The sequence below is a fragment of the Megalopta genalis genome, chromosome 2 (genome assembly GCF_051020955.1).
Source record: "Megalopta genalis isolate 19385.01 chromosome 2, iyMegGena1_principal, whole genome shotgun sequence".
NCBI classification, from domain to species: domain Eukaryota; kingdom Metazoa; phylum Arthropoda; class Insecta; order Hymenoptera; family Halictidae; genus Megalopta; species Megalopta genalis.
Genome location: NC_135014.1, coordinates 30,152,630 through 30,175,923, shown reverse-complemented (window position 1 = coordinate 30,175,923; position 23,294 = coordinate 30,152,630). Strand labels below are relative to the sequence as shown.

The window sequence follows — 23,294 nt, the reverse complement described above, 5'->3', positions numbered from 1 at the left end:
ATATTACTATGTGTAATCGATTAGTAACTTGAGAATTTATCCATAGATGACGCATCAGACTGTTCAATATGGTGGACTGATAAATTATAATTTGAAAACTAAATACATACTACATTCAGAGCGATCGGACATCATTAGGAAAGATATTTAATTAAATATACATTAATTGTATTCGTAATATTTGGCATGATTAAATATCAAATTTTTCGAAACAAAGATTTTGACCTTCTTCATCGTACTCCTCCCTGGTAACTAAAAGGCTTGAAAACGATGGATCTTCTGATAATGTTTTACCACCGTACCATGCGTACGTGATTGGGCTGAAAGAATGAATAATAAGTTAAATAGATCAACATTTTATACAGATAACAAATAAATAATCGTAACAAATTTACTTCTCAGGCGAATAAACGTTTATCGTGAACTCTGCAGGAGCAAGGCTTCTAACTTCTGTATAAATTCTTTCTTGGAATCCTGGGAATTTTACATTCCCACCTGTAAGGACGATGTTGGACAATAGATGAGGCCACGTTTCCTCATCGCACGATTTCAAACAATCCATAATCGCTTCTGGTATACCCATCTGTCGAATACCAACATCGGATGGGTAAAACAATATTTCTGGTATAGCGAACCTTTCGTTACTCAATCGTAGAGTTTGCTGTTCGTTGGGAGGCTCAGGACTTTTCAAGTAACCTCGTCTTAGCGTTGTATAGTCCGGCAAAACGTAATCTTTGATTATGTGATTATTCTCCAACTTGTTTCTAGCAATTTCCATGTCTTTGAAAAAGTTTTGCGACACAAAACAAGAATCCTCTTTCACTTGATTTATAACAAAAGTTTCATCCATAACGTGCAGTTGACGATAAGATATTATCTCTTTTAAATGATTGGTGAGAAGTTTTCCACCTACGTCAATCCGTCTGATACCTTCTTTTACTTTGACATCGTTTATGTAGGGTACTATGTGGGTAAAACTATATCCGCTGTCAACTACTATGCAACATTTTGTGTTAGGATTTCCTGATTTATATCGGTAACAAGAGAGGGTAGCTGGATTGATTCTCAGTAAACTTTGGCACTCGTATTCTTCAAAGAATATTTCCGTCATAGCTTCTTGGACAGTGGAGAAATTATATAGTGGTTCGGTCACAACTACAGAGAGGTGACTCAAATTTACAGGGCAGCATTCTTTCGAGAACACATAATCCCATACGGTTTTTTGTACGTCCCAATTAACAAGGTATCCTTTCTGAAAGGGTAGTATATAGAAGAGACCGGATGCGTCTCGACATTCTTCAATCTGATTCCCGACGAACGGCCTTCGTCGTTCGCTTTTCGCTTTCATTATACAATTAGGAACTAATCTGAAAATAAAAGCATGAGATCTCTCTCAACAAAAACCATTGTATCTATTAAATTCATTGTAAGTGAGGTGTAAGGCTTACTTTGGGCTGTCAGAGGCTAACCCAACTTTTGCGGTGTTGGCACCGTTGTCAAGAATAAACGTTGAACTGCTCATATTTACAAGATCATCGAATGTCAAGAAAAATTTGATCGTTCCTTTCTTGTCTCATAAGTTTGCAAATGTTAATCAAACTTTATTCGATGTTTAGAATATCTACATATTCCTTTCTCCGAAGGATTTAAAGAGCTTTGATAAAGCGCCATAATAGTGTTACGTTACCGACTGTGTGCACGACATGTGGCTCCCACTACCAAATCATGTACGTACCCTGTCAAATGGGACATCCTGTATATCGACTGTTTGAACTTTTTGTTACGATATTAATTGTCTAGCTGACACAACAAAGCGAGGCCTCGTTTGATCCAGTGACTAACAGGATATTTGGTGTCTAATAAAAGTGACAATACATAATTTGTTGAATGTCCGGTCGTTTTCAGTATACCGAAACGGGCGGAAGTGATATAAAGGGGGCACTCATATCGTTGACCGATAGTTATCGATTCTATGCGAGTTGGTCTCGTCCATATAATCGGCATACGATCCCATAAGATTTTCGGATAACTCTCTTCGAGCAGCATGATTTGCGTGTCCCATCTCGCGCCGGCTAAGAACATTCCATAAATATAAACGCCGTCTATCGGCGATTCCTCTAATTCATACGTCGGTAGCACCTGTTGAACCGCGAGATCAATTTCTTCGTGGAAAAAGTACGGCTGAGAATTAGGGCTGTAAAAACTACAAATATCACGATTGAACCTTAAAGTCGAAGTCAATCCTATCAATCGGTATCTTGTACTTTCTCGCAAAGTTTTGCATGGTCGCCGTAAGGAAAGCATGTGCGAAGGAGAAACCGGATATCCAGAATGTCTTTGGTATTCCATATACCAACCAATTTCGGAAGAAATTTAATCGGTCCAGAAAGTCGTTGATGAAACTCGGCAATGGTTTCAAGCTCGGATAGGCGCACGCTTTTGTCCACGATTGTGGTATCCTCGAGCTTAATATATGAATAGCTAGATCCTGTGCAAAGTTGTTTGTATCACTAGTATTTTATTATATTATCATATATATTAATATATATTATTATATTATTATTATATATATATATTATATATATATTATTATATTACTAGTATTTTATTACCTCGAGATCAGGAGTCATCACTATTAATCCCTTGACTGCATTCTCGAGCATCGAGAGAGATTGCCGCATTTCGTGCAGCAGAGTATTATACCTCTCTAGCTCTTGTATCAACACCGTGTTCATGGATTCCATGTACATCACAGGATATCGTTTCTCGGCTTCCTCAATGTCAAACAATACCGGCAACCTATCGTATATGTCTTTTTTCATATTGAGCAGTATCTCGTCCTGCTTGGAAGTGTCACCCACTGTCCCGGTTCCCTGTATCAGCAACATTGACCTGAAGAATATGTTAGCTAATTCGAGGTCTCGCGTTATCCCCGCGTTCATATGAAGACCAAGTGTCTCGGGCGGTGGGTTCAATGGGATCCCTTGAATCAGCTTGATGTAATCATCATATTCGTGTCTGTTAACCCATTGTACACTGGTGAATTTCTTTATGGCAACCCGACGTACACGGAAGTTGGATTTTAAGAAAGTGTTTGTACTTTTTTGGTAAAGCGTATTCTGGGCCAGCATTTGGAGCAAACGAGTAATTCGCATCCATGATCACGTCCAAGTTGAAGAAGTCTTGTAGTATAGTGTTCAGACACCTGCGATCCCTCTCATCCGTGACTCTGCCCCCATAATTGCACTCGCCAGTCAAATACAGGATCGCTTTGAACGGGATCTCGACATAATCGTTTATATACAATTGGAGCTGTTGGGCAGATATTTGCAGATCGGACTCATTGAAGCCTGCAATGTAACATTCGTTTCGATAATGATTTCAAAGGAGTCAACGATTTCGACACACCGTATTTTATGTTCCAGCCCTGGGCTCCGTAGTTCCGCCTCTCCTGCACCACAGCATGAAAGAAACACAGGGCATAAAGTAACTTGGAGTACGCTCTCTTCTTCTTAGGGAACGTGTCGAAGAATCCCGGGTCTCTAGCTGCCTCGGCTTTATAGGACCTGGAAATTTCCGATGACATTGAATCCAATTTCTAATTGCAGTGCCTCGTTTTTAAAAGATCGATCACCTCATAATGTTGTTTTGCAAACCGGTGGGCGGCTCGTTGGTCATCTTTACGCCGTTCTGCAGGATAGTGATGGGAAAGTGTTCGGACGGATAGCTGGTCAACCAAAGGCGAAAACTCAAATGGGTGTTCGAGGGATCGAAACTCTCACAGATGGTCTCCAGACTGGGCATCCAGGAAGCGGCCAAGTGGCAATTTTGCAAGCATATCCATTCTCCTTCGATTTGGCCTTGCTCGATCAATTTACGAGCTATCGGCCCTTGACCCTGACCCAGCGAGATCGAGTGGAATCTTTCGAGAAAATTTACGTTCTCCGCGTACTTCGTCAGTGCCTCCATCGGATCGGAACCCGGAGAGAGGATAAAGATCAACGGATTCAAGAAGTTCGAATCCGCGAACGATTTGGAGATGTCGAACGGCGGAGGTACAACGAACTTCAATCCCATTCCATCTTGGACAAATCGTTGGATCTGCAAGCGATTAAACTGTGGTCTCTCTCTCTTTCTCAAGCAGTGGGTTGAGGGAGGTGTACCTTACCATGATCGTCACTTTGTCGGTTCTAATCATTCTGACGACGATTAGCTTTTGGAATTGCGTCAGGGTCTTCTCCCACGGTTCCGGCATCGACGCGTTCTCCGGATTTGTTAGATCATAGTAATGTTTCCATTCGTTCCCGTTACGGAGGAAGCTCCCTTGGAAATCGGCGAAGCCCGTTAACGAGCGTACACGACAGATCTCGGCCCAAGATTTGTTCGGAAGCCAATCTGCCATCGGATTCACCGGGACGGTGGCTAACGCGACGCCACCGGTCAGAAAGAACGTTAGCTCTTCTCTGGTGATCATGTTCTCCGTCAGCAGGATCGTCGTGTACAACATGAACGAGTACAGGACCTGATGGTGGTTGGACGAACTGAAATTCGAATTTAGAAGGTTCCACGAAAATGATTTACCTTGTCTTTCTCGAACAAGGATCTGCAGACGTTGCGGTACAGATTGTACGTAAAGGTCTCCCTAAGGAACATGAGTCGCCGCTCGAGGATCTTGCTCTTATTTGCGGTGTCGATCGAGTTTACGTACAGATTGATGAACCAGATTAACGAGTATTGGTACATCGGATCGATGTTCGGTAGATCGGTGATGGTGTAGTAGAGCGCGGAACTGTGTTTCGCTATTGGCTTGTAGCTTTGTCGAAACTCTTCGATCTGTATCTCGGTCTTCTTCGCGACCGACTGCTTTCTCAAGATGTCGATCGAAAGGATCTTGGACGAGTCGAGGATCTCGATCGCCTCCTCGTCCTCGAGAATAGTCGCACCGGAGTCGGACAACGTCTTCAGGATGTTGTCCTCCACCTGCTTCAAGGCTTTCCTGTTTGCGGCGCTCTGCACGATCAAGAACTCCCGTTTCTCTTGCAGATCCGGTCTCTCTTTCGCCACCACGATGCCCAGCAATTGATCCTCCAGACCAGGCATCGTTAACGCGAAGTTGATCAGCGTCACCTTGTTAAATACCTCCGGTAGATAGTGCGGGTTCCGCAGCTTCGTTGTCATGTACAACTTGAACCGTACATTGTACTCGATCGCTTTCTCCCCGAGATTGATGAACCACATATTTCCCATCCTGTAAATCGACTTGGTCAATATGGGGTCGAGGGCTGACGTCAGGTTTTCCAGAACGTTCTCGATGAGCACCGGTTTGCCTAATGAAAGTGGATTAATTAAAATAATGAATAATCAATTAAAAAGAATGTATGTACTCCGCGCATTTGCGTACCATACTCCAAAGCCTGCTCGATGATGTTCATGTACTTAGCGTCCGTCAGCTTGACGATCTCCAGCTCGTTTTGCTTCTCCATATTGCGGATCCATTTGTTCGCTTGGCTCTGCGGGTCGACGAACAGACTCCACCTCTTCGAATTGTCCATGATGATGGCGTTTTCGATAGAGAACGAGTCCCTGGGCAGTCCGAAAATGTTCCAAGAGTTGATCTTGATCTCGGAGCCGAGGATCTCTACAAACTCGTAATTGCTACTACAAGGTATCTTGAGGCCTTTAACATGCGCGAACCATTTCTCGAGGCTCTCGACGCGGTAGCTAGTCGTAAATGGTCCCATGTATGCTATGATGCCGCAGGAGAGCAAAATGTCGCCGGGTAAAGTATCGTAGGCTTTTTGAAGGCCAGCCGCCGCATCCATCCATCGGTTCTTCTCGCCGCCTAAACCGTTGATCAGCTTCTCCGCCCTGATCAGTTTGTTCCGGCAGAGGGTCACCGCGTTCTGAAGCTCTATCTTCTTGGCCACGGCCACTTCCAGTCTCTTGGTCAGTATGGCCAGCCTCTCGGTCAACTCTGCAAGCACCGCGCGTCTCTCTTTCAGAAAAGCGACCGTGTCCTCGTACTCCTTTTGCGCGGCTTCTAATTTCGCCTTCTTCGGTGCAACTACCTTCGCCACCTCGTCGTACAGAACCATCGCTCTGATCCATTTGCAGAGGCCCTCGGCCGCCGACGACGCCCTCGCCACCACCTTCGGCTCGAAGCTCTTGTCCGTCAAGTATTTCGTTTTGATTTCCTAGAAACGAACGATCAGAATCAAACGTTCTCTACAACACCGTATCTAACAGTCCCCGAAATACCTGCATTATACGGGTTGGAATGTTATCCTTGTCGTACTGGCGCAACGTCTCCAAGAACCGGAAATCACCCAATACACGTTTGCTAGGTCCCCAATAGTCTAGCACCTTTTTACCAGTAATTGGATCTTCGATCCTGGCTGGCGGTATATCTAACATCACACAGACTGCCGCCATTACAAGCTTCACTCCGGCAGGTGGGCTTTTCATGGTCCTCAGGACTGTTATGTCAGCCGGCTTCAAGGTATTTAGAGCCGCTACGATGAGGATATCATAGAATGTCTAGGATATAAATATAGAATCGGAAATTTCTAACGAGGACCCAGACAAGTACCAATAGCTTCCTCCAAGGCTGGCATCGCTTCCGCCAAATCCGCTTCGCACTCCATCTTCAGGTTCATCGAGACCTCTGCCTGCTCGTTCGCCATATTCTCGTCCCTTTTGACCAGCAACCGGGCCTTCTCGACGCTCACATTCTCGGTCTCGATCTTCTGCATGGTTGCCACCGTTTCTTTCGCGGACATTTCCAGTTCCGGTTGCAATTTCGACAGCGTCACCCTCATCATGTCGATCTGCTCGGCAGCGAACTGCAGCTTGTCCAGTCCGTTTAAATAACGATCCCTGGAAATCAAAGCCGAGTGAAACGGAGTTCATTGTTATCGTTCTTTCGAGTAGTGCTAAAGTGAAACAAGAAGAAAGAATAATTATATGCCACCCAAATATTTTGGATTACATGTGTGTTTAAGCTGTTCAAGTTCATTATGCCATTACTATTGTTAACATTTTGCTGAATCTCACGATTAGCCACAACTCCATTCTTCTCCATTTTTTACATTATCTTTTTTCATTTAGTATATAAAATTAATGCAATTTTATATACAAGAGGTCGAGAGAGCATGAGTACCTGGCGAGCGTAAGTTCCACTTGTTTCTCCTTCATCAGTTCAGCGTAGGTGTGAATTAGGTCAAGGAAGCTGGCGGTGGTGATGTAAGTTTGCCTGCCGGTCGAGTTGTAGAACCGCGCGCTGATGTCCTTGGCACAAACGTGGAAGAACTTGCAGGCGACCACGGCGTTCACCTTGACCCGCTCTTCGACGTTGATGCCGGTGGTGCTGCGCAAAGCGACCCGCTCCAGGGCGTCCTCCGGCCACACGTCGAACCAGTCGATCGTGCAACAGTTGACCAGGCTGGGGTACATACGCAGTCTGATTCTGAACGTGTCTCCGACAGGACTGAAGCAGAGCATTATGTGCAGCCTCTTCTTGCAACGGTTCACGAAAAACGCAAGCACAGCGAGAACCGATATGTCCAAGTTCCGGTTGCCACCCTGCGCCGCCAAGCGGGTCGCCTCGATGATCTCCTGTCTCTCCTCGATGGTGAACAGATTCGGCACCTCGCCGGAGTTCAAAAGGCTGTCGATGTCGTTCAGAAACATCTCCTCCTTGATCTGCCCTTCGGTCAGCAGGAACACATAGTCCTTGCCCGTACTACCGGAATTGATTAGCACCTGCGCATCGACGTTTGTTAATTAAACAAGCCTTAAGAGATTAACTTAGCAATAGAAAACCTTCTTAATATCGTCCCTCCATTCTTGCAAACCGTACGCGCTGCCCATCTCCGGTTGGAAAATTCCGTGACCGATCATATTGGCGGCGAGTCTGGTCAGGGATTGCCTACCGGATCCGCCCACGCCGACCATCAGCAGGCTGCCGCATGGGATCACCATGATCCGGCATGTCCTGGCGAGATGTTCGAGCGCGTAGCGGAACAGGACGATGTCCATCTTGTGTCTGTGCGTTAAATTGTAGTCCTCGAGGCAGGACGTGGCTACCTGGAGATACTCGTCCATCGACAGGACCTCCTGGTACCGGCGATCGGACGGGATCGTGTCGACGTCCATGAAGTTGCCGAATATCAGACTCTGCAAGCTCTTCTCGTTGAGTTCGCCGTCGAACTTCGGCAGATAATCGAGCAACGCGTCGAACTGCTCCCTCAAGATACTGCCGACCGTTTCTTTGATCTTGAGGAAGAGCCAACGTCGGTCTTCGTCGTCGATCAGACGGTCGCCGAACACTCGCAGGATCTCGTGGATCCAGAGCCTCGCGAAGACCGCCTTCGAGTCAACGGACTCTTCCCTGATCATCGTGCAGCCAATGATCACACGCGAGAAGTCCCGCAAATTGAACAGATAATGGGACTTGGTGGGTGTAGGTCTCAGTTGGTTCCGAGCATTCTGAAATATGCTCATGGTTGCGTTCACGATCTCTATGATCCAGGGCATGGCGGCGGTTGTGAAGCCGTGCCGCTGCAGCCCGATGAACGCGATGTTCGTGAAGATGCGTACGATAGTTTCCTCGGTAAAGGTGCTGATGCTGAACAGGTTGAAGTGTCTGAGAAACCTCTGATAGACCTCCTGCCGGCTGCCGCCCGGCGGGGCCATCGCGCAGACGAACATCGTGTCGTAGACGTTGATAATTTCCGGCTGCTTCAGGTCGAACCAGACCTCGTGGTCGAAGAACTGCCGGAGCAGCTCAATGGCCGGCTGGGCTCCGTAGATCTCTTTCGCGGGCATGTTCACGTCGTCCACGAAGACGACGCATCGGGTGCCAGGCAGCGGGCCGTACTGGTTCCTACGTCTCTTGTATAGCTTCGACGTGACCAGCTCTTGAGTCTGAGCGGCCGTGATATAAGGCGTGAAGCTGATGAAATTCGGCAGGAATTCCGTCTCGCTGAGTTTATTCATCAGCAGATCCTTGATGTAGACGCTCTTCCCGGTGCCGGTCTCGCCGTACAAGAGAAATCTTTGGCGACAACGCACGTGCTTCGCGAACAGAGTCTGATACTTGACGGTATCGATGGTGGGCACCGTGAGCTGAACGATGCTTCCGGTGTCGAGAAACTCCTCTTGTCTGGCGACGTCCACGTAACGCCGCCACGCGCCTCTGCCGCGGTACGTATAAAAGCAGTCGTGAATCGTGTCGTCGACAGGAAACGAGATCAGGTTTTCAGTCAGGAATTCGGGCATCGGATGCTCCGACAGCTCGTTCTTCCACATGGACATGTAATACGCGTTGAACTTCGTCCGGGAGTCGTAGTCGAGGGTACCGGCTGCGCCCCAGATCAACGCAGACACCATCGTGGCCTGTAGCCAAGGCAACATAAACTGGTCGAACGTCTTCGGGTTCTGTTCGACCGCGTCTTGCATCAGCATCTCGAACAGGATCGTCGTTGTAACGACCCGGTGGATCTGACCGGCCGTGATCGTCGCGCGACACTGTTTTCTAAGAAACTCCAAGCAAGGATCCATCTGCCATTCGAACAGCTCATCGATGTTGTCCAGATAACGGCCGGTCCACTCCGGGTTCAGTTTGTTCAGCCAGGAGCGAACGAACGGCCTCCAGCCGAGAACTCGCGATTCGATGTAGATCATTCCGCAGCGGGACACCGTGGCCGGCGAGGCGTGCTGCAGATCCATCGCCTCGAAGATCATCGACATGGTGCCCGACATCTGCATGATCTCGCCCGACGTCAGGCAAAGCTTCTTGTTGTCGTCCAGCACGGTGTTCAGATTCTCGATCCACACCGCGTCCACCGGCCCGTCGAAGATGATCCATTTGCGATCGGGCGTGTCTTCGGTGCAGTAATTACGGAAGGCCACCGCGCAAATACCGTCCGTCCACTCGGACGAGACCGGGTCGAAGAACCCGTACAACTGGCCGAGAGTGACCGATTTCGGGTTGATCGTGAAATACTTGGTCACCGCGCCGTTTTCGTCGCCCTGATGGTGCATCGCGGTCAACGCGTCAGCCAACGTACGTAGCACCGATGTCTTCCCGCCGAATGGCTCGCCGACCAGCATGAACCTGTTGGAAATTTCAAACGATTTATATATATATATATCCTTGACTGTTCAGAGGATCGGTAACGAACCCGTGACGGACGATCATCATCTCGAAGGTCTGTATGATCTTCAGCAAGAAACCATCGACCGGTTGCAGGTTTCGGGACTCGGTGACCGACCGCACGGCTTTGAGGAGCGTGTCGTAGCTCGGCGCAGGCAACTCCAGCCCGGGAAACAGGTCCGACACAATCCCTTGGAATAGGGGCACGTCGTGGGCCAAGAATTTGGGCAGGTTGACGTCGATCACCGATCTGAGCAGAAGTATCGATTCGTCCTCGTCCGGGAATTGCAGCTTGATATTCTGAGCGGCCGTTAGCACCGTCTTCACCGCTCGCATCCCGTAATCGTAATGCGACTGGCTGGACAGCTGCTCGGAGCACAGTTTGTACGTGGTAACGATCTTCGTGGAGAGTTCTCGGGCGGTGCTGAAGCCGGACGAGTACAGGAATATCTCTGCTATCATCGCGTAGTCGGGCACCATCATAGCCACTGTTCTGAAGAGCACCTACGGCAAACGACGTCGATTGAAAAGTGGCTGACGACGGTTGTGCGCCATTTACACACCTTTAAATTGTCAGGCAGCTCCGAGCGACCCGCGTACCCGGGATTCATCGTGATACAGACGTAAACAGCCGGGTTCAAGCTCAGCTCGGTCCCCTCGAACACGAACGTCTGTAGATTGCCACGCACCGCTTGCACGATGCAGAGGATCTGTTGTGCCACCACGGATAACACTTCCAGATCGATCCGATTGAACTCGTCGAAGCAAGACCACGCGCCGCACGAGGCAAGACCCTTGAAGAACTTGCCCATGTTCTTGTAGTCGAGACCCTCGGAGCAGTTGAAAACGACGCATTGCACCGCCAGCGCTCTGCTCAAGTCTTTGGTTGTCTCAGTTTTCCCCGTACCCGCCGGACCTTCCGGTGCACCGTTCAGATGCAGCGAGTACGCGCCGATCAACGTTCGGTAACACCTGCGGGTAACCTGCCTGAATCTTTGATCCGAACGCTAACCTGGCAACGCCTGTACCTGTCGGTTAACGGTGTGATAACTAGGCGAGGCGTGTTCCCGAGGTACTCGTACGCATATGATACCGTTGTGTATATGATCCTGACAAACACGTCGTCCTCCCAGTAGTAACGCAACTGCGACAACCAATCAAAGTCGGTCTCGTTCGTGATCTTCTTGTCGATCAACGATTTTACCACGTCCATAGCGTGCACGTCGAGCGTGATCAGAGCGTTCAAGGTGGTCCGATTCTGTTTGGTCAACTGCCCTGAGGAATGGTAACCCGCTTAGCAAGAATACTCACGGTCGTCTAATTCAGGAGTTAACAACTTTCGAGAATAACAACACCTCTGACTAGATTGACCATCTCTAAAATCTGCTTCATCAGTTTATCATAAAGCGTTTCCATCGTCGACAGCATATGCGTCATGAGACTGTTTTGAACCTCTATGCTCCAGTAGATCTGAGAGACGCACAGAACAACCATACCCGGCCAGATGCGCACCCATACCGGCCGCAGGTTCACCTCGTAATCCCGGTAGCTCATCAGGATCTCGTGTCTCACGGACTTCACCATTTGCTCTTCTACCTAACACGACACATGGTATACAAATTTTGACTTTACATCGTTATATACAGTGTGGTTTGTCTCTATGCGTCCTCCGTTAAAAGCGAGTATACCTGCACAAGCCATCGCTCCACGCAACCTCTCGCCGCGCTTGTTGAAATTTTATCCTGCATCCCCACTTCCTCGTGATCCTCGCTGAACATTGAATAGATTTCCAGATGATTGTCGAACCTGCGGATAGAGATAAATTGCTCGGAGTAGAAGATCTGCTTTTTCATCTTTTAGATCAGTGATGAACAATATTTTACATGCAGTTGGCAAACGAAGACCTATCGTCACATGCGGCCCGTAAGGTTGCACATGCGGGTTGCTCATCACTGTTTTAGACCATTTCTCACCCTAGCTTATTTATTCCTTCGAAGCACTTTCGAAGATGTGGCTGAACACGCAAAGGTTCCTTCGTCTCCGATAGTATCTCGAGCATGTCGTCGTTGCTCAGGAAAAAGAATCGTGGAAAGTAGAGCCTCTTCTTCTCCAAATAATTCAGTACACCATCGTTCACCTTTTCCATCAAGATGTTCGCTTCCTGCATGATTTCTAAAAGGCCTACCTAGAGAATTAGGTGATCGTATCGCTTTCAATCGATTGATCTTCGACTTACGGAGCCTGCGGTCTCCCGAACGTGGGGCTCTCTAGCGACACCGTTCATGGCACTACGGAATATTCGGTCAACCTGAACGAACAGTATATCTTCTTCGGGCAGCTGTGCCACGATATCCTTGCTCGAAAAGATCGGCAACAGGTACATCCACTGTACTTGTACCTAAAACAGAGAATGTCGACAAAGATAGAAATCGACCGAATTAAGAAAATACCTTGGCCCATTCCTCGATGGTCGATTGTATTCGAAGCAGCAACATGTAGAAGTTCTTCACTTGTTCTTCTATGAGTTTGACGAACGCGGATCCTCGCATCGCTTGAACTTTCACGATTTGCTCTTCTAGAAGCGCTTGGATGTCGTCCAGCTGCGTCAAGATGTTTACACCGGTGTCCTTGTACGACACAGTGGTGAAGACTATGTCATCCCATTCGGTGATCATCTTCGCCAATGATTCCTCGAGCATGAGTTCTTTGGACGCGCTTGTGCTTATCATTTCGTATCTACGACAAAAGGAAATGTCGACAATATTGTCCTATTCTGGACATCACTAATATCTTGTTACTTTTCTAAATCTTCCATCAAATTCATGTTGATGATCTTTCGGAAGGTTGTTCCCGCGTTGGGAGTCAGATCGAACCCAGCCACCGCAGACATGTCGTCCCAATGGATTTGCTTCAACGCGTGATTTCGAAACACCACCAACAGAGGCACGTAATGCTGATCGATAATTATTCATTTGGAAACGGCCGAGATAGTTAATTATCGTGGAAAATTGTTCACGAATAGAAGATCACCTTGAACCACTTGATGTTCTCGACCAGCTGATGGCAAAGCTTAAGGGGCGCCGGTTGCTGGTGGGGATCCGTATCGTCTGGCGAGCCTACGAAACTGATTTATCTGTTAATTTCGAGTTGAAGTTGGAAATAACTATAATAATTAATAATATAATAACTAACTATATAACTAATAATAACTAAATAACTTAGCTACCAAGTATTCGTGTAACCTATTAACTTCTATACAAAGAAATTCATCGGTATGAAATGGGTTGCTATTATCAGGTGAAGCTGATATACTTCTTACCCGTACGGATAATTAGTCGCGAGCTCCATTTTGATTCTCGTTCTGTACTGTTTGCTGATCTTCGTGAAATCGCTGAAGTACTCGGTAGTCTTGTTCTCAATGTCGGATGAATCCAAATACTCGAACGGTCCGTCCAACCAGACACCGAGATGCCTCTGCCATTGGTATCCGCGATAAATTAAATTATAATACGGCATTATGTTATCTTTGAGCTCTTTGATCCGCGGATACTGGGAAAGCGGATACTTGAACAACATCTCTTCATCGTTGATCCATTTCACCCTCACGTCCATGCGATCTAAATCGCGCGCGAACTTCCTCATGAATTCTATGTACTCGCAAATTCGAGTCGCGTCGTCCATGTCGTTCATAATCTCTAACCTGGAAGCAATGAACCGGATAATAGCAAGCAGTTCCCCATGCATGGTTAACGTAAATATCCATTTATTTTTTAACCTAGGAAATTCGTCTTCGACGTCCTTGTTCAAAAGCTCAGCCTTGTTATGAAGCTTCTCCTCCAGTTCGAATTTGACTTGCTCGTACATAGCGCTGTTTTGCTCGAATATCGGTCGGATGCGCTTCAACCAGTGTATAGTGGTGTTGTTCAATTCGATATGATCTTTGGATAAAGCGGTCATTTCGATTAGGGCTGCCATCATGCGCAAGGACAGGGTGATCTTCTCTTCCAGCGACCTCATCGTCGTCGACGCGGCCATTATCATGTACTCGCCTAACATTTCAACACTGACATTTTTGGTCCTAAAGTTCTTTTCGATGCGAAATAATTACCCAATTCGAGCAACTCTTTAGTAGTGTTCGGTATGTTCAAAGCTCGCTTTTTTATTGCCTCGAAAGTGTTACAGATTTCAAGGTTGAAGTACCGGTGACTTTCCACTAGTTCTGCAATAATTGATTGGCGCACGGCTTCTGTGCTTTCGAGGAGACCCGCTTTTGCGGCAGCCTGATCGATGAATCCCACGGGGAAATACTCGTGGTGCGGCTGAAACACGTTTTTCCTGTCAAACATTCTGTTCCGATACGCGCAAAAGATTCGAACGTTTGAATTTGAATTTTGAACGTAAGCTTCCGCGCGTCGAATCAAGATGGCGCGCGAATCGTTTCGATCGGGGATCGTCTTGTATGTAGTTTTGAATATGTCCGAAGAAAACAACGATCCGTGATGTGTATAATTGAAATGGAAATACATGTTTACCTACCATGCCATGAATCATACGAATAATTCGATTGAAATCCTCGACCTTGTCCACACATTCTCTGAAACGAACCCCTAAGCGTGCGAACGCTACAAATTCATCCCGTGTCTTTGAATCGAAGATGAATCGAAACTGTTCTCGCAGGTTCTCAACGTAATCAATCAATGGCCGATAAGTCTCGTCCAGAACAAGCGTGAGACGTTCATAAGCTTCCTCCAAGTACCATTCAGGTAATATGACTTTAATATGGTCGAGGTAAGATTTTACATTGACCCAAGACGACAGGGTCGGTAATTGCTGTCCAACATTGCGGATCTGATCCATGACATCGTGGAAAAAGAGACAAATCTCCCGAATCGATGGTTTGAGAAACAGCTCGTTCCTTTCACACTTAAGCTGCAGCTACGACAAACAGAAAAAAATATTGTCTATCATTCAAATAATTCGATATGTTTTTGAACCTCTCGACGATTCTGACCATAGACTAGATGTAGAAATAGACCAACTGTGGTATGAAATTTCGTGTCGCGGAATCCGATGCATTAACATGGTCATTCATCGAGGATTTAGCGATCGATATATATTCATATATATATAATCACACGACCGAATCTTCTGTCAGATTTAGAATCGACAATTTATGATATATATATATATCATATATAATCGTAATCGTAAATATATATATACAGAAGATTCAGTCGTGCAATTGATGTATTTTTATACTTGGTTTGTGCTTTTGGATATAAATTCGCACGGTCGGTAACGAGGCAACTTTGAGAACAACCGTGATAGAACAAAAGGTTTATACTTTCAATAGCGGGACGGTGATCTGGTTGCTAAAAACTTCGAGCAGATGTTCGATGGTGTTTATCATGCATTTAACGACTTGTAAGCCGAGCAAATTGTCGGCACAGTTGAGGAAATCGGGTAGAGTGAGTGGGGGTACGTCGTAGAGGTAACGTGGTTGCGATATCAGCCGCACGATGTCGCCATAGTAGGTGCCAGTGACGTCGAGCGCGCCTTTTTTCGTATCCATCTCCACTAAGTCCAGGAACCTTAAACATGTCGCACGACGAACAAAACTCTTTAGTCGGTATTGTTTCATCGCGAGACATTTTGCTCGAGTGCTGACTTACTCGCGGTCGTACGCGAAAGGATTATGATTCTGTGAATAATAAAATCTAGAAAATTTCATTTGCGCGCGCAAACATTATTACCCGTGCCATATTCTTTTCCATGCCGGCACGTTGTGTAAATGGAACACAGTGTGATCGTAAATTTGTTGAACTGTTGAACTAAATGTGACAAAGTGTGCAACCTGTTGAAATCGAGATATCCCAATTCTCGGTAACGGCCGAAGTCGCATATCCATCGCGGCATCAGTAAGTATGCCCTGGCGATTATGTTTCTCATCAGCTTGTGAGGTAAGTAGAATTTCTTCGTTATCACGCAACGGTTTCTCAAGTATCTCGGATAAAGGTTCGTTCGGCCTGCTAGTTTGTACGGCGGTATCGGTATCAGATTCTCGTTGCATCGTTCCTCGCACTCTAACGCGATTGTGCGTCTCACTGCCTGTTCGTGCATCACCCGTTCGTAACGCGTCTTCGCCTCGTTCATTTGCTCCTCGAAAGTGACAACGTATTTCAACCGTAACCGATCCGCTATCAAACTTCGGATGTTCTCCTCCCATTCCTGTAACATTCGAATAAGAACAATACGGTAGTAAATAGCATTCTAATCTCTCGATCGCGCGTAATTTGAAATCGCATACGGGGGCCATGCTGTTCTCGGGCAATCTCTCCGCGAAGTCCATCATTCTCGCGAAGTAAAAGCTTTGCGGTTGCTCCAATGTGCATTTATGGTTGATCCGACAATCGTGCGGACGTTTCTCGTGGTCGATCTTCGATCTTCTGGTCTTGAACTCCACCATGTCTTGCACTTTCATCGTGTCGAACTTGAAAAACAGGACCATTGAATCGACAAATTTTTACAGAATAGCGAGCGAATACCTTTTCTAGCCTAAATGTGTTTTGTGGTAATGTTTTGCATCCGATTGCGTCCGGCGGAGCATCTGGAACTTCTCCAACGTCTTCCATTCTTGTTTGGACCTTTCTGGGTCAATTTCTTTGCTTTTAAACTCGCGTGGAAGTTTTTCTGTCGGGTACAATGTACAATATGAATGATTGAATTGAATGTAGCCGTTAATGTAACAGTGATGCTCGATAGACGATCGATGATTAAATATGGTGGTAGGATTTGAATAAACGCATTCGATCGACGTTAACGAAACGATTATATTTGAACATAAAAATTGATGATTATGTCTAAATGTTACAACGATATAAAGTTTGCCAGTAAATAAGGAAAAAATGTTGTCTGGAAAACGACCGTGCTGTTCGCGAAGGAGGCCACCCGCAGGCTTCGCACGTTTCCTACCTGTCATTAATAACAATAGGCAATGACAGATAATGCAGGTTTCTCCTGTTCAACGTAGATGGTAAGTTTCGGTTTTCCTTCGAAACAGCACAGTACGGAGTGACGGACAGACTGCGAATTTTACGCGTTTATAGCAACAACACGTTTGTATAACATTCAGTACACGTAGTAAAAGTCTAAATATAGTTTAACAAAATTATCTTCTATGGAGTCTAATAGAACCGTTCGATATCATTATTTGTTAACTGCCACGTGGATATATATATACCTATGTATGCATAAACATCCGCAGTCCGGTGTTAAGTAATCAATGAAAAGTAATTCGGATAGAAGCGAATGGTTCGTAGAAATACAATGGAAGTATAAAGCGCGCAGCGACTGTATGTATGATAATAATAATTTGATGTCGTTAGAAATCGTGCGCTCGCCGTGTTCAGTCCGATCAGTTCTCGACGATGATGCCTCCCGTAATCGCGCATTAGTTGACTAGAACTTCGAATATCACGTCTTTTACAGTTCCTATCCAACGTTCTCGTCGATTTTGATAATCTAACGATGAGATAAAATCCTGAGACAATTCTGATATCTCGTTACACGTGTGTGTGTGTGTGTGTGTGTGTGTGTTAGATGTGTGGTGTGTGTTCGTGTGTCTGTTAGATGTGTATGTGTGCGCATACAACACAACACGGTGGAAGTATCTTTTGTAGTCGACTATACAATGTATGTGTCCAAATATGTCAGCGGATTGCGAACATTACGCGTTTACAGCGCATTCTTGTCCAAGATTTAAATTAACCGCGATTGCCTAAGGCCCGACCCAATTCGTATGTTATGTTACCTTACGTTGACCTCGCTAGCGTCGTTGAAATGTTCGCAATCCTACTTGTCAGTATTCGAACGCGACAGATATATATTGAAGACGCTTGTCCAGTACACCAATATGCGAGCAACAAGTATAACAGCCATTCTTTCGGACAAGAATCGCGACAGATGATCTTCTCCAGCAAGATCAATTTACGAAACTCTCGCTACTCGATTTCATTTTTTTATTCTAATCTATCTTGTCTCGAGTTCTCATCGTGTTTTTTTTTTTTACAAAGTTTCGCACTACCCTAACCTATAACCGAATTGTACAATCGCTTCGTCCCGTCGACGAGTAAATAGTTCTATATACAAGGATGCTATTTGAATTTCGCGCACTTTTCCACGCACCAGGCTCTCTCTCTCTCACACTCTCTCTCTCTCTCACTCTCTCTCAATTTCATTTCGTCCGACATACTTCTTGTACGTCCGCAACGAAACTAGAAATATAACCGTTTACAACAGATATATCGGCAAAGCGATGCTATATACAAGACGTTTGATGCACGATACCGCGAGTGTCATCGCATAACGTTTACAGTACAAACAATCGATAACAATAATGAAGGCTTTAGTTATTCGCTTAATATAGTAGAACATATATGAGAATCTATGATATCGTTATAGATTCTACCATATTAAGTTCTATTATTGTATGTGTATTTATATGTATATTTATACATGTATATCGTATAGATAATAAAAAGAAAGATTGCGCAACGAGTCGATCATCATACAAATTTCTATCGTACAAGCAACGGAATATTTATATTTTATGTTTGTCCATAGCATTGAATATTTAAACCGGTGATATATTATACTTGAAAAAAAATAGTATAATCTAAGAGTAGCGAGTTAGGATGAGGAAGATTAAAGATAATTCGCGTTACTGCCTATGTATTTTTTACGATCACGGGATTTATCTTCAGTTTATAAAGTTTTCTCTCGTGAGGTATTTCCTCGATACTAAGTTGCAGCTACTCAGACGCGATTATAAATTGTATAAAATATTTGAAATAGTGAGAAAGTCGAAGCCAGCAAAATAGAAGAATATATATGATTTCTAATATGTCGTCTAATAGAGCGAGAGTTTTCGTTTCATGAAGATCTGTGAAGATCCATTTCATTGGGGACAACTGAGAACTGATTTTCTTTTGGAGAATTTCGTTACCCGGTGAAATAAAATGTTATTCGCAGATAATTATAAATGCATCTTGGCACACTAACTAGGACGTGTATGGGTTAGAAAATAAAGCTAGTTTTATACATAGTACAGCACGCTATAGAAAAACATTGTTCGCGTTCCATGAAATAATAACTAGAGATTATATGAAATAGCTATGAAACACACGGCAAGAGCAATTACAACAGTTCAATGCAAACGAAAACTCCATATAAAAGACATATAGGTTTAACCCTATTAGACGAGACTTTACTTAAAAGTATCACAATGAAGTATATATTAGCATAATTCTCTGTGTTAAGCTGTTTTCTCCGCGAATGAAATTAGATTGAATCTATGAATATGTATAATATTTATATGTTAGCTCGTACGTGTATAGTATATGTTGTGTAAATCCTCTCTCTTCTTAAAACGATACAAAGAATTACACTATATAAAAATAACGATTTCCTTCTTTTTTTTTTCTTTTTGTTTAAAGATAAAATCACATTTCACTGTCATATGGTAAACACCATCGCAAGAAAACAAACGGAATCTTTCTTTGCTTTTCTGTGTGTGTGTTCAGTAGCATTGTTCGACGGGCTATCGGTCAATGCCGGTTCATAATGGCAACAGATCGATTAGATTTGCGCGCGGTTGTGTCAACGACTCAGAAAAGAATTCGGTCAGTTTGTCGTACAACTCGGTTCTCAGCGTGTGAACATCGCGGCCGTTCTGATCGTACCTAGGCTCGCTCATATGACAGAAATTCTCTAACAAGTTTCCTGAACCGTTCGAGTTCATGGCCTCTCCTAATAACGTGTTCTGTTCTCTGAATAGAATAGACGTTAACAATTGAAACTGTAACGAAGAAATGAGCATAGAGTTCAGTATGTGAAATCATCAATAAAAACGATACTCTCACCCGTTACTGATAAATAATATAGTCAATACCTCTTTCGTTTGTTCCATGTCGTTGTGATCGATGATCTCAGAAACTTGGGTCTGGAGATACTCGAGCGCCTCGACGCTGCTACTCAAGGCCAGCTCTTTAAACTTATGCTTTCTGATCAGTAGCTTGCACCTCTTCATGATCTCCTCCTGGGAGGGTCTGCACAACTTTAACTGCCAGAAGTCGTCGAGCCGCAAATTTCGGAGACAAGATCTTCCCGGGTTTCCTCCGAATAAGAAATGTACCTAAGAAAAACGATATCAATGATAAACGTGTTTTTTTATTATGGTTTCCTGAAAAACTATGTCTACCTTCTTCACATGATCATACACCAACTGGTGCGCGAATCGCGGACATGGGACGAAGTCTTGCATTTTATTCCAGTACTTCTCCCCGACGTTCTCATGCCGATAGATACAGGACCATTTGTTATTTTTGATATTGTACACCCAAAAGGAGTTCTGCACGTTATCGTCTCTCTTATCCTTGTCTTTGCTCAAACCCTGAGGAAAAAGAACATTTAAAAATCTAACGCAGTACATGTGTAGATTTATTCGTCGATCAAACATTTCTGAGACGAACCGACAAAACATAAATTTCTTCCAATTCGGGATCGATCGTGGCTCTCTGCGTGAAACCAGCTGCTGGCACGTGGTTATCTCTTGAACTAGAGTCATTGAAATTTATATGCTCTATGTGATTCGTATCAATCTCATAGGTAACGAAATCGCTGAGATACTCTTTGCCCCTTTGACCCGCAAAAATGTATAGTTTCCTCGAACCCTGCGATAGACCGTAAAAGTTTAATTTTTATTACACTTAAGTGATGAGTATTACTCGGGAAACGTTTGCAACGCATACCGGGTGAAAGAGCATAGAATGGCCGGCTCTGGATCGGATAGTTGGAACATTTGGAGGGCCCGGCCTTGCAATGTCGCAGGCTAATTTGGTCCACGTAGACGTAAGCACGTTGTAAGAGTACAGTCCAGAAAAGATTGGCTCGGTCGAGTTTGGTATCATACGGTACTCGTATTCCTCGGAACTGTTGATTAAAGAAACGTTTTAATACGGTAATGTGTCTACGAGTTGATTGCCTACGGGTTAATGAAGCTTACATGTTCGGAGAGACGACAACACGGCCACCGAAAATGTAAATCGTTTGTTTTTCCACGTCCATGGACATTTGATGATCAAAGATTAACTCCGGCCCACCCACAGCCTCCGTGTCTTCCGATATTTGAGTCCATTTGTTCTTTCCGATTTCATAAACGAAAAAATCGCTTTTCAAGTTCTCCAAATTTCTATACTGGGTATCTAGATACCTTCCCAAAATAAAAAGTTGTTGACGCTTGGGGTCCAGACACATCTTGTGACAGGATCTCGCGCTCGGTCCATCCTATAAATCGATGATAGGTAAGATATTTGATATGCTCGAGTCAGTTCGTACGAACTACTTCATCTCCATTCGACAATTCGTTTACTACGGCTTACCTCAGCTTCTGCATCTTTACAAATGATGGTCCACTTGTTGGTTGCTATATTGTACGCCCACAAGTCTGAAAGATCTTTATTTCCGTCCCATCCTCCGAAGAGGTACACGAGTTCTGCGGTGGGGTCAAGTACCATTTGATGACCGCCTCTCATCCCGGGTTTCGGATCGTCCGTCGACAATTTTGTCCAGACCGCTCTGTAGGTTTGGGCATGAATGTAATCGTTTAAAAGGCCCACTGTAATGGAAATCGAACTACTTTCTAAGGTTGTAGAAATTTATTTTGTTGCATCGTAGCAAAGGAATAGGTGAAAACTCACTCATCACAATGTTACTTATAAAGTGTTCAACTTCCAGATAATCCCCCTTCGTTACTAACAACTCATATAACATAGTCAGTCTAACATCCTCCAATGAAACCCCTGTAACTCTTTGTAACGTTTCCACGATCTCTGGTTGCTCCAATCTTCTGAAGTGTTTCATACAGAGTCTTATTACTTCTTTCTGACGATACTGAAACAAACGGTCATCCGTATCTTTAAACAAAGAAGCAACAATATTTCGTGAAAATATGTTGTTTTACATACCACATTAAACCATTCGATATTAGGTTTAACTATTTTAGGATCATCAATTCCAGTTAATCGTACATGCCAGATAGAAAAATTAAAACTGGGACCCCATGATTGCAACGGTAGAATTTTTAGATATCTAACTGGAAAGTAATTGCCCTTATTTCCCAGTATATGTTTTAAATCAAACGTCTCAGACGTAGAATCGTTCTTCAATCCGCTGAAAAAGACAATAACAGTTCTATTATCTGTATACCTTTACGTTACAACTTTCTGACTCACCTCTCTAACAGCTCCATCATGTTCTCCGATTCCAAGCCGCCGTATACTTTAAACTTTTTTATGTTGCATACATGTGTTTTCTCGTATTTTCCAAATGTAATTGTTTTCACGATCGATGGGCATTGCAACTTCAATATAAGAAACTAAACAACGGATAAGATCTTTAAATTATTTTACCAACATTAAGCGAGAATCTTAAGGGAGATCAGTATTTAGGATAATCTCGAGAGTTCAGAATCGTTTATTGAATTACAAACGCATGTGGTACGTTGGAATTTGAAATTATGTTTACCTGTGGATGATTGTCAATATCAGACGACCACCGCGATGTCTGATCCGATGGTTTGTCGAAGAGGATGTTTCTGCGAAAAAAGTCAAGAATGTCAATCAAAAATTCGTCGGGAAACCCGGCGCAATCTGGCTGTTCGTTTCTTTAATAATACCACGTATAGAACGTGCTCGTCTTACATTGTAGCGGTTACGTTAGGTTAGAGAGATTCGCTTGCAACGAATACCCGTTCGTTCAGCCTATAATCGCGAATTTGTACTTGCCAGCAATCCGTTAGGTAATTGAGAGATACTTACTCTGGCACGTAGGATGACGAAAAGCTGGAGTACTTGTAGATTTTAAACTCCAAAACTTTCTGGGAATCGCTATTTTCGTTGGACGCCATGTTACACAAATGACATAAGCTCCCTAACCACTGAACGTGTGTGTGCGATTCTTATAGTCGCAAATCGGCAAACGAGCGCCATGAGGAGAAAACATGACCAGGTGAACGATGAGATGACGGTTGTCTGTGTTCGTGTGCGACAATACACACCTGAGTTCAATCGTCCTAGGCCGA

The 23,294-nt window shown here is 44.6% G+C and overlaps 3 protein-coding genes across 4 annotated transcripts; all 3 read right to left on the bottom strand.

Moving 5' to 3' along the window:
• Positions 1-131: 131 nt before the first annotated feature.
• Arp6 (Actin-related protein 6) lies at positions 132-1,704 on the bottom strand. Its single transcript, XM_033487044.2, has 3 exons — positions 1,449-1,704; positions 396-1,367; positions 132-320 (listed from the first exon to the last, which is right to left on the bottom strand). Exons 1-3 carry the CDS (start codon positions 1,520-1,522, stop codon positions 191-193), a joined length of 1,176 nt encoding a protein of 391 aa, XP_033342935.1. The 5' UTR covers positions 1,523-1,704; the 3' UTR covers positions 132-190.
• On the bottom strand, positions 1,577-16,931 carry Dhc62B (Dynein heavy chain at 62B). Of its 2 annotated transcripts, none has more exons than XM_033487036.2 (31): positions 16,702-16,931; positions 16,464-16,646; positions 16,011-16,384; positions 15,501-15,747; positions 14,693-15,091; positions 14,265-14,475; positions 13,932-14,205; positions 13,476-13,856; positions 13,187-13,280; positions 12,955-13,109; positions 12,607-12,892; positions 12,393-12,554; positions 12,130-12,341; positions 11,845-11,962; positions 11,512-11,752; positions 11,185-11,431; positions 10,720-11,128; positions 10,185-10,660; positions 7,822-10,117; positions 7,160-7,761; positions 6,590-6,876; positions 6,259-6,512; positions 5,402-6,194; positions 4,582-5,327; positions 4,169-4,522; positions 3,635-4,101; positions 3,409-3,566; positions 3,101-3,350; positions 2,613-3,018; positions 2,225-2,488; positions 1,577-2,139 (listed from the first exon to the last, which is right to left on the bottom strand). In XM_033487036.2, the coding sequence occupies exons 1-31, from the start codon at positions 16,786-16,788 to the stop codon at positions 1,789-1,791; spliced, it is 11,784 nt and encodes a 3,927-aa protein (XP_033342927.2). In that variant the 5' UTR covers positions 16,789-16,931; the 3' UTR covers positions 1,577-1,788. The 2 variants fall into 2 exon arrangements, with proteins under 2 accessions (XP_033342927.2, XP_076375188.1); XM_076519073.1 differs by having other exon boundaries at positions 15,910-16,384; positions 16,702-16,856.
• A 35-nt stretch (positions 16,932-16,966) lies between these two features.
• On the bottom strand, positions 16,967-23,244 carry muskelin (muskelin 1). Its single transcript, XM_076519074.1, has 12 exons — positions 23,032-23,244; positions 22,739-22,808; positions 22,447-22,589; positions 22,180-22,384; positions 21,913-22,105; positions 21,595-21,830; positions 21,219-21,499; positions 20,965-21,145; positions 20,686-20,886; positions 20,415-20,606; positions 20,106-20,348; positions 16,967-20,012 (listed from the first exon to the last, which is right to left on the bottom strand). Exons 1-12 carry the CDS (start codon positions 23,118-23,120, stop codon positions 19,773-19,775), a joined length of 2,274 nt encoding a protein of 757 aa, XP_076375189.1. The 5' UTR covers positions 23,121-23,244; the 3' UTR covers positions 16,967-19,772.
• Positions 23,245-23,294: the final 50 nt, after the last annotated feature.